At 40.5% G+C, this 15047-nt stretch overlaps 1 protein-coding gene across 3 annotated transcripts in view; it reads left to right on the plus strand.

Annotated features, from left to right (window-relative positions):
- ADK (adenosine kinase) overlaps positions 1 to 15047 on the plus strand; it is a 532303-nt gene that overhangs the window by 55889 nt on the left and 461367 nt on the right. For all 3 annotated transcript variants that reach the window (XM_084845185.1, XM_084845186.1, XM_084845187.1), the window contains one exon: positions 13799 to 13852. In XM_084845185.1, the coding sequence (XP_084701311.1) occupies positions 13799 to 13852 (54 nt within the window). The remainder of the gene's footprint in view (positions 1 to 13798; positions 13853 to 15047) is intronic.

The raw sequence follows: 15047 nt of genomic DNA on the forward strand, positions 1-15047 counted from the left end.
AAACCTTCCAGGAGAGTGTCGGAGACAGAAGATATAGGGGAATTATTTACACTGATAAAGACTTTGTCCTTGCAATTTACGGAGCAAGTAAAAAGCCTGGATGTAATCCAAAATTCCATCACCACCCTGCAAGGAGCTGTAGATTTAATTAATGTGTCATGGCAAAAAATGGAGATGAAAATTAATGAGCTTGAAAACTGACTGGCAGGAAATGAAACTACGTCACAAATTTGTTTTAAAAATATCTCTGATAGAATCTCTCAACTGGAGGCCTTCACGAAAAGATCCAATGTACAGATTATTGGGATTAAAAATGTGCCTAATGATGTAAAATTGCCTATTTTTGTGGATAAACTTTTGCATGAGATACTCCCTATCCCATCTGATTATTTACTTGATATTGAGCAGGCATTTCGTGTGCCAAATGCTAAAGAGACTGACTAAACCACCATAGTTCAATTTGCAAAAGTCTCCACAAAGAATTATATTCTGCGCTTGGCAAGGCAGGTTGGAAGCCTTTCCTGGAAACAAGATAAAGTTATGTTATTCCCAGACTACATCAAAGAGGCAGCGAATAAAAGAAGGCAATTTCTCAATGCAAAGAATATGGCAAACAAATGAACTTAAAATATTACTTAAAATATCCTGCTACACTTTGTATTGTGTCTGAAAGTCAGATGAAGAAGTTTTTAAATCATGAAATGGCAGAGGCTTGGCTTAACGTAAAAATGTGTGAGAATTCTGTTACAACCCCATGAACAAGCGTTGTTAACTGTTTGTGTTTAGTCTATATGACTGAGGCTAATTCAGAAGATAAATGATTATATTTATATTGGTTTATTTTATTTTATTTTTGTGCTTTTCTTTATATTTTTATTTTAAAATAGATAATATATCTAGTGTAAAATTTATTACTGATAGTTGAAGGTTTATATTAAGTTTTATTATTACATAAAATTATATATACATTTCTTTATTATTATTATTATTACTACTACTACTAATATAGGATTTTAGGAAGGAATTGTAGACCTATTTCCTTGATATAAGATTGATGATATGATATAGAAATGTAAGGTTGTTTATTAAACTGTAAGATTGTTAAGGTTATAGATATAGTTTTTAAAATAGAATGGTATTGGAGGCTGGGGGTTGTTGGAGTTTAAACTTAATTTTTTGAGGGGGAGGGAAATTTTCTTTTTTTCTTTACTTCCTTTCCTCTTCCCTTTTCCCCCTTTTCTCTTTTTTTTCCGGTCTTTTTTCTTCTCTCTTTGTTATTGTGGTGTCCTCATCAGAATATCATCCCCTTCATGGATCACTGCCTTGTTGTGGCAAAGGGGCTTGTGTAACTCAGTGAAGCCATAAGCTATGCCGTGCAGGGCCAACCAAGACAGACAGGTCATGGCGGAGAGTTCTGACAAAATGTGGTCCACTGGAGAAGGAAATGGCAACCCACTCCAGTATGCTTGCCAAGAAAACCCCATGGAACGTATCACAAGGCTAAAAGAGATGACGCCGGAAGATGAGCCCCTCAGGTCGGAAGGTGTCCGATATACTACTGGGGAAGAGCAGAGGGAATTTCCAAGTAGCGCCAGAAAGGGTGAGGCGGCTGGGCCAAAGCTGAAAAGGACACTCAGCTGTGGATGTGTCTGGTGGTGAAAAGGAAGTCCGATGCTGTAAAGAACAATATTGTTTAGGAACCTGGAATGTAAGGTCAGTGAATCAAGGTAAGCTGGAGGTGGTCAAACATGAGATGGCAAGATTGAACATCGACATCTTGGGAATCAGCGAACTAAAATGGACAAGCACAGGCGAATTTAATTCAGGTGACCATTATATCTACTACTGTGGTCAAGAATCCCTTAGAAGAAATAGTCAACAAATGGGTTGGAAAAGCAGTACAATCTCAAAAACGGTAGAATGATCTCAGTACGAATCCAAGGCAAACCATTCAACATCACAGTAATTCAAGTCTATGCCCCAGCCACTGAGGCTGAAGAAGTTGAGGTTGATCGGCTCTATGAAGACCTACAACACCTTCTAGAACTAACACCAAAAAAAGATGTCCTCTTCATCATAGGGGATTGGAATGCTAAAGTAGGAAGTCAAGAAATCACCGGGATAACAGGCAAGCATGGCCTTGGTGTACAAAATGAAGCAGGACAAAGGCTAATAGAGTTTTGCCAAGAGAAAACGCTGATCATAGCAAACACTCTTTTCCACCAGCACAAGAGGTGACTCTATACATGGACATCACTAGATGGTCAATATCGAAATCAGATTGATTATGTTCTTTGCAGCCAAAGATGGAGAAGCTCTATAGAGTCAATAAAAACAAGACCTGGAGCTGACTGTGGCTTAGATCATGAGCTTCTTGTTGCAAAATTTCAGCTTAAATTGAAGAACAAAGGGAAGACCACTAAACCATTCAGGTATGACCTAAATCATATCCCTTATGAATATACAGTGGAGGTGAGGAATAGATTTAAGGGATTAGACCTGATAGACAGAGTGTCTGAGGAACTATGGACGGAGGTCTGTAACATTGTTCAGGAGGCAGCAACTCAATCCATCCCAAAGAAAAAGAAATGCAAGAAAGCCAACTGGCTGTCTGATGAGGCTTTACAAGTAGCTGAGGAAAGAAGGGAAGCGAAAAGCAAGGGAGAAAGGGGAAGATCTATCCAACTGAATGCAGAGTTCCAGAGAATAGCAAGGAGAGACAAGAAGGCCTTCTTAAATGAACAATGCAAAGAAATCAAGGAATACAATAGAATGGGAAAGACAAGAGATCTCTTCAAGAAAATCAGAGGTCTCAAGGGAACATTTTGTGCAAAGATGGGCATGATAAAGGACAAAGAAGGCAGGGACGTAACAGAAGCAGATGAGGTTAAGAAGAGGTGGAAAGAATACACAGAAAACTATACAGGAAAGATCTGAATGTCCCTGATAGCCATGATAGTGTGGTCACTTTAGCCGGACATCCTAAGTCAAGTGGGCCTTAGGAAGCATTAGTAACAACAAAGCTAGCGGAGATGACAGTCTTCCAGCTGAGCTATTTAAAATCCTAAAAGATGCTGCTGCTTAAGTGCTGCACTCAATATGGCAACAAATTTGGGACACTCAACAGTGGCCACAGGACTGGAAAAGGTTAGTTTACATTCCAATTCCAAAGAAGGGCAATGCCAAAGGGTGTTCAAACTACCGTACAATTGCGCTCATTTCACATGCCAACAAGGTGATGCTCAAAATCCTACAAGCTAGGCTTCAGCAGTCTGTGAACCGAGAACTACCGGAAGTACAAGCTGGGTTCCGAAGAGGCAGAGGAACTAGAGATCAAATCGCCAACATTCGCTGCATCATGGAGAAAGCAAGAGAATTCCAGAAAAACGTCTATTTCCACATCATTGACTACACTAAAGCCTTTGATTGTGTGGATCACAACAGACTGTGGCAAATTCTGAAAGAGATGGGAGTACCAGACCACCTTACCTGTCTCCTGAGAAACCTGTACGAGGGTCAAGAAGCAACAGTAAGAACCGGACATGGAACAACTGATTGGTTCTAAATTGGGAAAGGAGTACAACAAGACTGTATATTGTCACCCTGCTTATTTACTGTATATGCAGAGTACATCATGAGAAACGCTGGGTTGGATGAATCACAGCTCAGAATTAAGACTGCCAGGAGAATTATCCACAACCTCAGGTACGCAGACGATACCACCCTAATGGCAGAAAGCGAAGAGGATCTAAAGAGCCTCTTGTGGAGGGTGAAAGTGGAGAGTGCAAAAGCTGGTTTGAAACTCAACATTACAAAAACTAAGATCATGGCATCTGGCCCCATCACTTCCTGGCATATGGAAGGGGAAGAAATGGCAGCAGTGACAGATTTTATTTTCTTGGGCTCTAAGATCACCGCAGACGGTGACTGTAGCCATGAAATTAAAAGACACTTGCTCCTTGGGAGGAAAGCTATGGCAAACCTAGACAGCATAGTAAGAAGCAGAGACATCACCTTGCCGACAAAATGTCCGCATAATCAAAGCTATGGTTTTCCCAGTAGCAACGTATGGCTGTGAGAGCTGGACTGTAAGGAAGGCTGAGCGCCGAAGAATTGATGCCTTCGAACTGTGGTGCTGGAGAAGACTCTTACAAGTTCCCTGGACTTCAAGGAGGTCAAATCAGTCAATCCTAAAGGAACTGACTGTTCATTGGAAGGACAGATACTGAAGCTGAAGCTCAAATATTTTGGCCACTTAATGTGAAGAGAAAAGTCACTGGAAAAGACTCTGATGTTGGGAAACATTGAAGGCAAAAGGAGAAGGGGACAGCAGAGGATGAGATGGCTAGATAGCATCACCGATGCAATGAATATGAACTTGAGCATGCTCCGGGAGAGAGCGGAGGACAGGAAGGCCTGGCATGCTATGGTCCATGGGGTCACGAAGCATCTTAACGACTTAACGACTGAACAACATCAGAATTTTGTAATGTTGGGAGGATGAAGTATTGATTAGGTTGTTGGTAATTTTGGTATTGTTTATTTCATTTAAAAAATAAAATTAAAAAAATATTAAAAAAAAGAAACCTTCCAGGAGGACATGCTCATCCAGCAGAAGGTGTTTATAGGTGTGCATTTGGCTTTCTTTGACAGTCAAATGTCAAATCCTGGACCAGACATCTGCATGGCAACTGCGCATGTAAACACCTCCTGTTGAATTAGCATTTCCTTATGGCAGGTTTCTGTGCTCTCAAATAGGTACTGTAGCACACAGTCAGGATTGCAAGAAGCATTTCTGGAAGAGGGTAGGAACTCTTCTCCCTGCTCTTCTAGTGAAAGCAGCCATGCTGGTTGCACAGTAGGTTAACCGTGCTGCTCATGTCCTGTAGTATTTGAGCACACTGAAATATTCAATCTTTATCTTAATCTTTGTTGCTGCTGCTGAACTATAGCTATTTGGATGTAACATGGGGTGGGGGCTGAGGAGGCACCCTGGTTTTGAAGACCCTCTAGCACAATTCAAGAAAGGCCGTTCCCCTGTTGGTAATCTTTCTGGGGTCACGTGAACAGGGGCAGAGCTGTTTGTTCATTGTGCAGGGCAGAAAGAGAGTTCATCCCTGTATTGAGGCAGTCAGGTGTTTGTTCCTATGTTATTATTTTGCACTGCAAGGGCGGCTTCATTGCTGATGTATTAAGTCGTGATGTGTTATTTATTTGCTTCAGCATTGTATGCTCCCTCCCCTCCCAATGATGCCAATGCTTCTTTGTTTTCGGTGATGCTGCTGTGCAGTTTGCTGTGTTTGGCTGCTGTGATTGGCTATGTAGCTTATGTGTTGGCACTATGTAGTGAGGGAGAAGCAGTTCAATCTGACTGGTTAGGTAACTTTCTTGCTGGCAGTATGCAGTGAGGGAGGAGCAAACTGGTACTGGAGGGGGAAACAATGACCTGGTTCACATGTAATGACAACCCAGAGTACAGGTTGAGTATGGGTTATTGTTGAATCATGGGTTGTTATGTGTGAACCCTGCACTATGCGTTCACCACAAAGCACCCAGGAAGAGAACCCATGGTTTGTTGTGGGTTCACACAGTCAAAGTCTTTAGAATAGTCAATAAAACAAAAATAGATGTTTTTCTGAAACTCCCTGGCTTTCTCCATTATCCAGCGGATATTGGCAATTTGGTCTCTAGTTCCTTTGCCTTTTCTAAACCTAGCTTGTACATCTGGCAATTCTCGTTCCATGAATTGCTGGAGTCTACCTTGCAAGATCTTGAGCATTACCTTACTGGCACGTGATAGTTTGAACATTCTTTGGTGCTTCCCTTTTTTGGTATGGGGATATAGGTTGATTTTTTCCAATCTGGTGGCCATTCTTGTGTCTTCCAAATTTGCTGCCATATGGCATGCATCACCTTGACAGCATCATCTTGCAAGATTTTAAACAGTTCAGCTGGGATACCGTCATCTCCTGCTGCCTTGTTATTAGCAATGCTTCTTAAGGCCCATTCAACCTCCCTCTTCAGGATGTCTGGCTCTAGCTCACTGACCACACCGTCAAATCTATCCCCGATATTATTATCCTTCCTCTACAGATCTTCTTGCCACCTTTTGCCTGGAATTTACCTCCGATGTTTCTAATTTTCTGGAAGAGGTCTCTTGTCCTTCCTATTCTGTTATTTTCTTCCGCTTCCGTGCATTGCTTGTTTAAAAATAATTCCTGATCTCTTCTGGCTAACCTCTGGAATTTTGCATTTAATTGGGCATATCTCCCCCTATCACTGTTGCCTTTTGCTTTCCTTCTTTCTTGGGCTGCTTCCAGTGTCTCAGCAGACAGCCATCTTGCCTTCTTGGTTTTCTTTCTCTTTGGGACGTTTTTTGTTGCCACCTCCTGAACAATGTTGCAAACTTCTGTCCATAGTTCTTCCAGGACCCTATCTACTAAATCTAGTCCCTTAAATCTATTCTTCACCTCTACTGCATATTCATGAGGAATATTGGTGAGCTCATATCTCACTGATCTGTGGGTCTTCCCTATTCTCTTTAGTCTGATTCTAAATTGTGCAATAAGAAGTTCGTGATCAGCTCCAGGTCTTGTTTTTACCGACTGCATAGATGTCCGCCACCTTTGGCTACAAAGGATGTAGTCAAACTGATTTCGGTGTCGACCGTCTGGTGAAGTCCATGTATAAAGTCGTCTCTTAGGTTGTTGGAAGAGAGTATTTGTTATGCACAGTGAGTTGTCTTGGCAAAATTCTATCAGCCTATGTCCTGCTTCATTTTGTTCTCCCAGACATGCTTGCCTGTAATTCCAGGTGTCGTTTGACTACCTACCTTAGCATTCCAGTCTCCTGTAAAGAAAATAACATCTTTGTTTGGCATACTATCCAGTAGGTGCTGCAGATCCTTATAGAACTGATCTACTTCTGCTTCTTCAGCATCTGTGGTTGGGGCGTATATTTGGATCACTGTGATGTTAAATGGCTTACCCTGAATTCGAATTGAGATCATTCTGTCATTTTTTGGATTGTATCCAAGCACTGCTTTAGCCACTTGATTATTAATTATGAAGGCTACTCTATTTCTTCTGTGGTCCTCTTGTCCACAGTAGTAGATCTGGTGGTCATTTGATGTGAAGTGGCCCATTCCAGTCCATTTCAGTTCACTGACACCCAAAATGTCTATATTTAATCTTGACATCTCCCCAGTAACCACATCCATTTTGACCTGGCTCATAGATCTTACATTCCAGGTTCCTATGGTGTGTTGATCTTTAGAACATCGGATTCATCGTTCACCACCAGCACCATCAGCTGCTAGCCATCCTTTCGGCTTTGAGCTAGCTGCATCATCATATCTAGGGCTAGTTGAACTTATCCTCTGTTCCTCCCCAGTAGCATTTTGACCATCTTCCGACCTGGGAGTCCCATCTTCCGATGGTATACCGACATATCTCTGGTTGTACTGATCCATTTAGTTTTCATGGCAAGAATACTGGGGTGGGTTGCCGTTTCCTTCCCCAGGGATCATATTTAGTCTGACCTCTTTGCCATGACCTTCCCGTCTTGTGTGTCCCTTCACGGTTTAGCTCATGACACCATTAAGGTGCTCAAGCTCCAGCACCACGACAAAGTAATGATCTCCTTTGCTTGAGTCCTCAGATGGGCAAAATAATTCCCACTGCTCTGCTTTTTATCTTGGACCATATCTCATCTGCTCCTTCTGTGTTTATACTCTCTTTTGATCTTCATGGGCTGGATTATATGGCCTTTCCATAGGAATGCGTAGACACTTTTTGCTTGCTAATCAACTAATACTATTCTCTCTAGCAGTTATAGTGTTCTGCACTTGTGAGATCAGGAAAGTGGAAACAGGGTGGTAGAACACAAGGGTGCAATAGTTTCTTCCTCTTCTCCCCACCCAGCTTGAAATATAATCATGATATTGGATTGTAATATTTGTATCCACACTTCTGAATTATGATATACTGAAGTAGGAAAAATTTCCTCTCTGAAAACCTGCTTTGGACTACTCCAAAAATGCATATAGGGGCAGCTGTCATAGGCTGCATCCCTCCAAATACCCACAAGGGTCCTTTGCAGTTGTTTTGGGGATACAGCTTTTTTTCCTATTGCGGAAAATAAAGGCTGCTGGCTGCTTCTGTCAGTGTGACCAGGAACTACTCTGAAGATGCACATCACAGATTTGGCAGCTGCCCTGATACATGCCTTTAGAGCAGTCCCTGATTGTATTGACAGCAGGAGCTGTCATAATAATTCAATAGGGAGACATCCAAAGCTTTGGGAAATGGAAGTCAGGTTCTGCCTCAGATTCAAAATAGGTCTTGCCAGAAGCAGACCAAAGTGAAGCAGCCCCTAAGTGAAGTACCAAAGTGGGTTCCAAACGATTTTTTTTTCCTAAGTACACCCCTAGTATTTGCATCATATCATATATTGCCAATCTTTGTAGGCCCCTTGGGGGCAGCTGTACATAGCTTTTGTAGGCATGAAGCTGAAGCCCAAGCTTGGAGAGAATGGGGAAATCTGCATAAGGACCCTAAATGTTATTGTGTTTCTTGCCTTGATTTACTAACCATCTGGTTCTGTTGGGTAATCATATTTTTTTATTTTAAGGCTTAATATTGTCTTTCAATTCAGAGTGACAAGACCTCACAATGTAATGAATGCATTGTAGTTCACCGCAGTGCAGTGATTAACAAGCTTTAGTCTTTCTTTGCTATCTCAATCCATGTTTAATCATTTAAACCTATTATTTTGGCATTAAGTTTGAAAGCCTTTTAAACTTCACACATTATTAATTGCAGCTTAAAATCTTGTTCAAATGCATAATCAGAGTGAGTCAACTAGATGGAATGGACATTTTTGGAAGTTTAGCTATACAGGGAGATGATGGGTCATAAAATGAGGCTACATGGATTGGTGCTGATGTCTTAGGCCAGTGGTTCCAAGGTGGGGTGCGTGCATCCCAGGGGGTGCGCAAGACGATCCATTGGAGTGCGTGAGCTGCCTGATAATCGAGCATCCTCCCATTTCCCTGACGAGCTGCCATTGTGTGTAGTGATGGCGGCGGCAGCAGGATGGGACAGGATCCGAGAGAGAAGTTCCATGGCATTTCTCTCTCGGCTCCAGTCCTATCCTGCCTCTGCTGTGGCCACTGAGAGCAAATGCGCCAGTCTCTGCCAGGCATGGCAGAGGAAGTTGTGGCACCGGAGCAGCTGCCATCCTGCCGAAGGAGAGCGGGAAGGAGATTAACCCTTCCCACTCTCCTTTGGCAGAATGAAACCAAGAAGAAAGCGCATGCTAGGACAGCTGCGTCAGCTATGACAGCCATCAAAACCAAGTATCGAAATAAACCAAACGTAGAACCAGACCTTTGAATGGCTGTATCACGAAGTGTTAAGCCAAGATTTTCAAAAATAATGAAGCATATTCAATCACATTGTTTTCACTAAAAGTATTATTATTAATAATATTTTTTTAGTGAGAGCAAAAATGTTTTTGTACTGTTGAGAGCAAAAATGTTTTTGTACCGTTAATACATAAAATATTTAAAAATATTGTTTATTTCATCTTTATCTCATTTTTCATTTATATTTTTGTGTATATTTCATAATGCACATAATATATTAGTACAGTAGTACATGGATATAATTTATAAATAAATAAATATACATATATTGGGGGTGCATGCTCAATTTTTTTTTATTGATGGGGGTGCATGATCAAAAAGGTTTGGAGACCACTGTCTTAGGCCACTGAGCATAGTTAATATAAGAAGGTTAATATCTCTTGGGTGATGTGGAGGGCTAGTACCTGGCAAGGTATATATCTAACTGGGAGCTGCCTTTATAAATTGAGGACTGCACCTTTTCAGTCAAAATTGTTAAGACCAATAGTGCTTTCAGGCTTTTACTGACTTTATAAAAGGCAGCTCTTTGGATAGGTTCTGTAAAGTTACACCAGATACAAGATATCGATACGTGTACCTGAAGGGTATTCTTTGGTGCCAGCTGGTATAATGCATATTTACCCTTGGTGGCATAATGCATATTTGTTTAGTAGAATTTACAGAGGTTCCAATAAAAGATGGGTGGTTGGGCATTTGTGGGCATGTTGATCCTATGGTTCATTAAAGGTGAGACTATGTGTTATGTGTAATAAGGAATGCTGCGAAAAATGGCACCCTATGCTGTGTTCTGCTACAAAACGTGTAGGATCAGTTGCTACATGTTGTGATATCCCATTGTGTGTTTTCCGTACCCAGCACCATTAGTTGCCTAAAGGTAGGAAAACACAATGATGGCATGACATGGCTAAAGTGGTCCTACATGCTACAGGGGAGAAAATGGGGGTGCATCCATGAATTGCATGTAACATGTATTCCTTTTCTAAGCTGCCATTGCTTGCACTAGTGCAAGCTAGTAATTCTTCTCATTTAGTTGGAACACAACATACTAGCAGCCTAAATAAATAAATAAATGCAGCAACTGTGGTAACTACTTCCACAGCGTCTATAGCAACTCTGCCACTTGGCCAGTAATTGCATAATTTCTCATGAACTTTTCTTCTAGGAACTACTTACAGAAATCACCAGTTGTCATGCTGCTTCATTGCACTAGCCCTGCGATCTGGCTCCATGTTACCTCAGTAACATATAGATGCTCAGATCAGATGGGATTGCCCTGATGATATTGTAACTACCCACATCAGCACCATTTCTTCCATCTTGTTACTAGTGTAGGTCATAACAATCTGAACTTCTGTAATTTATTGAAGTAAAATGGAGCTGGTCTGTAGAGGTGGATTTGTAGTTCACCCCTCTGATAATGTATGAATTGTCATTGGGTGTAATTTATAACCAAAACTATTTGTTTTGAATGTTCAGGCCTGTTTGTGGCAAATTAATGGAGATTATTTTCTCATTTTTGTTAAAATTCTTTCTCCTGTGTAGTTTTCTCTGTCTAAATTATCCTTGGCAAGCCTTATGTTTTAAGTCAGCTGAGGTTTTGTAAGCTTTTCTAGGAAACTCCGGTTCATAAATGAGATTTGAGTTGGACATTAATGAACCTGGTTTTTTCCAATATGCAGATTTTATGTTTTTCAAGGGATGGAGGTTAATATGCTCTAGATTGCCTCTAATGGTACTATGTATCTAAGCCATTTCCTCCATTAAAGTCTTATCTTCAAAATGCTGACTTCTGTCAAGGATCATTCGTTTCCAAAGAGTCTCTTAAGTGCTTAGAAATGAAACTGAAGAGCCATAATCTTCCATTTGGCTACAGCTGCTTGCTTGCAATTTGCTCAGTGTCCAGCTTGGAATCTCTCAAGTCCTAACAATTATGTGTGATCAGAAATGAGAAAAAGGAAACATTAGTTATGATGCTTTGTTTTACAGCAGTTAAGATTTGAAAGGGGCACCTAATTTAGCAAAAATAGGATTGATTCAAAAATCATTATGCTCAAGATGTACATTGGGATGTTAAAAATGAATCTGATAGCTATGTTTTAAGAAGGCAGTAAGGTCTAATGGCTAATATATTGGACAGACATGGTTTAAAAGATTAGATGACTGTGTGGGGCTGCCCTTTAAAAGCATCCAGAAACTGCAGTTGCGGCAGCTAGGTTGCTGGTGAGAGCTAAGCATTTCGACCATGTTCCGCCTATTTTAGTCAAATTGTATTGGCTGCCAGTTTGCTTCTGGGCTCAATTCAAGGTGCTGGTGTTAAACCTTAAAACCCTGAATGACTTGGAACCTGGGTACCTTAAGAACTGCCTCTCCCATATATTCTTTCCCTCATGCACCAGTCATCATCTGGCCCACTGCTTCAGATCCCCCAGCCTTATGAAACTTAAGTGGGCTGCCACAAGGCCTAGAGCCCTGTTGGTTGTTCCCCACACCTGTAGAGTGCTCTGCCAACAGATTCATCCTGCCCCGATACTGTACTGTTTTAGGTGATATGTAAAAACTTGGCTCTTCAAGAAAGTGCTTCGTTTCAAGGAAATGGGCAGCATATACATTTCTAAAATAAGAAAATAATGACTTATTAATCAATAATAATAAAACACTGCTTTATTTAGCTATGGATGTATTCTGTGAGCTTTAGGAAGGCTAAAGGGTGGAATCAGAGGCCAGTAAGTAAAACTAAAGCTGCAACCTAATTTATGGGGTGCAGTGTAGTGTGGAGGATGAATTGGGTATGTAAGCAGCTTTAGTTCTTTGTAGGCGGCTACTGTAAAACTCAAATGGCTCAGATAGCCAGGGTGGATTTATATCCACCTCGTTTTCAAATACACATACATTCACTTTGCTTATTGTGAATTAAAGAATTGTACCATGCATGTGTCTCAGGGAATGGGGCAGGTTGGGCATTGAGTTACATCAGGACCAGAGCTGGGTACTTCAATTTAGTTGTAATCATTTTGTAAGCTCAGCACCCTTTTGTTAGTGTGTGCTGTTGCCACAGTGTTGTTAAAGTCAAATACTAGTTACAAAATAATGTTGCAAACAATCCATACCCATCATCTGCGATACAAGTTGGATCTCTCTGCTGTCCTGCTACAGGCAGGCAGAAGTATTTTTATTCAGGCAGGCCTTTGGCATGTAATCTGGTCTGTTGGTTTGGGTGTTGTTTTTATTCCTTTATTGTTGTTGTTTTGTACTGTGTTTTTAATATCTTTGTTTTATTGTTTTAATTATGTTTTTATCTTAAATGTTGGCTTTTATTCTTAGCGGCCTTGAGCGCCATTTCCTGGTGGAAAGGCAGGGCATAAAATAAATACATAAATAAATACAAATTCATAACATATGTGAACAAGAAGAAAAAAGCATGCAAAAGGCCGGAGACTAAACTCTATCATATTTTGTAAAATTAATACTGAGATTTTGACATAGATCAAAGGATAGAAGTTCAGCAGTGCAATCAATGCAAACATGTCTACTCAGAAGTAAGTCTCATTGAATTCAGTGCATCTTACTCTCAGGTAAGTTAATATAGGATTGCAGCCTAAATGTATTAAATGATAGAGATGAACGTCTTAATGGTGGAGGCGTTGCACGTGAGAAGAAAAATGTTTGCAGATGGATGTTCCAGCATCATGTATCTGTAAACTGAAAATAAGAAATGATTTTTTGGTCATTCTTCAGTTATTTTGTATTTGAAAATTTTCTACAATAAAATTTGATTTAAAAAAAATAGGAGTATGGTTGAAATTTTATAGATTTATATGACAGAGCAATCATATGGCCCCAAGACAATGTTTGAGCAGCAGATCTCCCTCTTTGAGGCCAGAGACAGAAGGAGATTTGACTGTAGGGACAGAATCCCCTCACTCTTCCGAGGCTGGAGACAGAAGATCTTCCCAACCCTAAGTCTCAACTCCACAGTGGCTCCCTCTCCTGAGATTAGGGCTCTAAACACTGGAAAGGAGGGAATGGGAGTGTTGGGGTTGGCCAGTGGGTGGGGAGGGGAGAGAGCATGGGTTCACTGGATCCAAACGCCTCTCAGTCCCCATCCTTGCTCCAAGCAAAAAGGAAGAGTTAGGTGGTCTCAAGGCCTGTTTAGCAAAAATTGCCTTCTTGGAGGGACAGGAAGTGAAAAAGCCTCTGTCGTTCCTCCTGCCCTGTTGGCAAGAGCTTGGTGGGGCTTTGGATGGATGGACAGTACCAACAACAGAGCACACCATCCTTTGGATTGGTCATACAGTCAAACCTTCATGTTCTAAAACAAAAAGATTTGTTCAAATTACACATTTGGGTAACTAGTTTTTTCTTTATTTTCAGATATGGGCTGAAACCAAATGACCAGATCTTGGCAGAGGAGAAACATAAAGAGCTGTAAGATATTTAATATGTTATCTCTTAAAACTGATTTTGCAAGTATATGCTTCTACTTTTTCTTTGTTAGGAAAGATGTTACTATTCCAAGCCATTGTTGGTGTGCTTAAGAACGGCTTTTATTTTCTTTTTTTGCTGCTGCAGCTGCAACTTTGAAAAGTTCTGTCTAATTATTATTTGGGGGGGCAGGGGGACCTGGCAAGTGCTTTGTTTCTGAAAGATTGTTGTTGTTCAGTCGTGTCCGACTCTATGACTTCACTCAAATGTGCCCACAGAAAAATAGCTACCGATTAATGTTTATATCCACAAGTAAATGAGTTATTATCAATAACATGAATCCTTGTTCGTAATATGGTTTGACATCAAGCTAATTGCCAAAGAAATCATATCTGCCTTATTTAATTTATGCAAGCAATGTATTGAGCATATAACAAAATCTAGGAAATTATAATTAGGGGAACATTTCCAAAATTGGAGATTTCAAAGGTGTCCACCACTGTAACGTGATCTAGCACTGAACTTTGACAAATGTATATAAAAATGTCATGTGCATTAGCAAAATGCATCTATTGCTTTCTACATTTGCTAATTTTAGTATTCCACTGATTAAAAACATAAGACATAACAGCAGTGCACTTAGGTATACTGATTAAAAAATTATGCAAATCGTTCAGACTACTTTTCATTTGTTACTGGGTATTGTGTATTTTCTGAAATCATCTATCCATAATCTCCAACATTCAAACTATCTGCCTGCCGCATCTAGCGCTGTATTTGATCATTTGTGATACTTGACAGCTGCTGCTGATGGAAGAACTTATACAAACTATGTACTTTTCGGTAACTTTGAGGATATATTTTTTGCGTTACTTTGCTGCGTTAAACTTTTACTTGCTCCAAGAAGTGTGCACTACTTCTTAGTTTCTGCAAAGACACATTTTCCTCACAGCAAACAAATATGAGGTACTGTCGTAGCAAACAGTTGCATGTGCAAGTGTAGGTACAAGGTAGTTTCACAGCCAATGTTTTTCCTTAAACATTTAGATGTTCTGTATCTGTGGCTCCTCCTTGGGAGCCTTGCTTTCTCTCTGAAGTAAAGTGAATATGAGAACCATCAGTATGAGTAATAGCACAAAAGGACTAGATTTATGTCTAGCACAGTTTACTAATTGTGACAATTAGGTCTGCATTACAC

The sequence above is a fragment of the Heloderma suspectum genome, chromosome 3 (genome assembly GCF_057233095.1).
Source record: "Heloderma suspectum isolate Gila_16-S chromosome 3, 16-S_ref, whole genome shotgun sequence".
Taxonomy (NCBI): Eukaryota; Metazoa; Chordata; class Lepidosauria; order Squamata; family Helodermatidae; genus Heloderma; species Heloderma suspectum.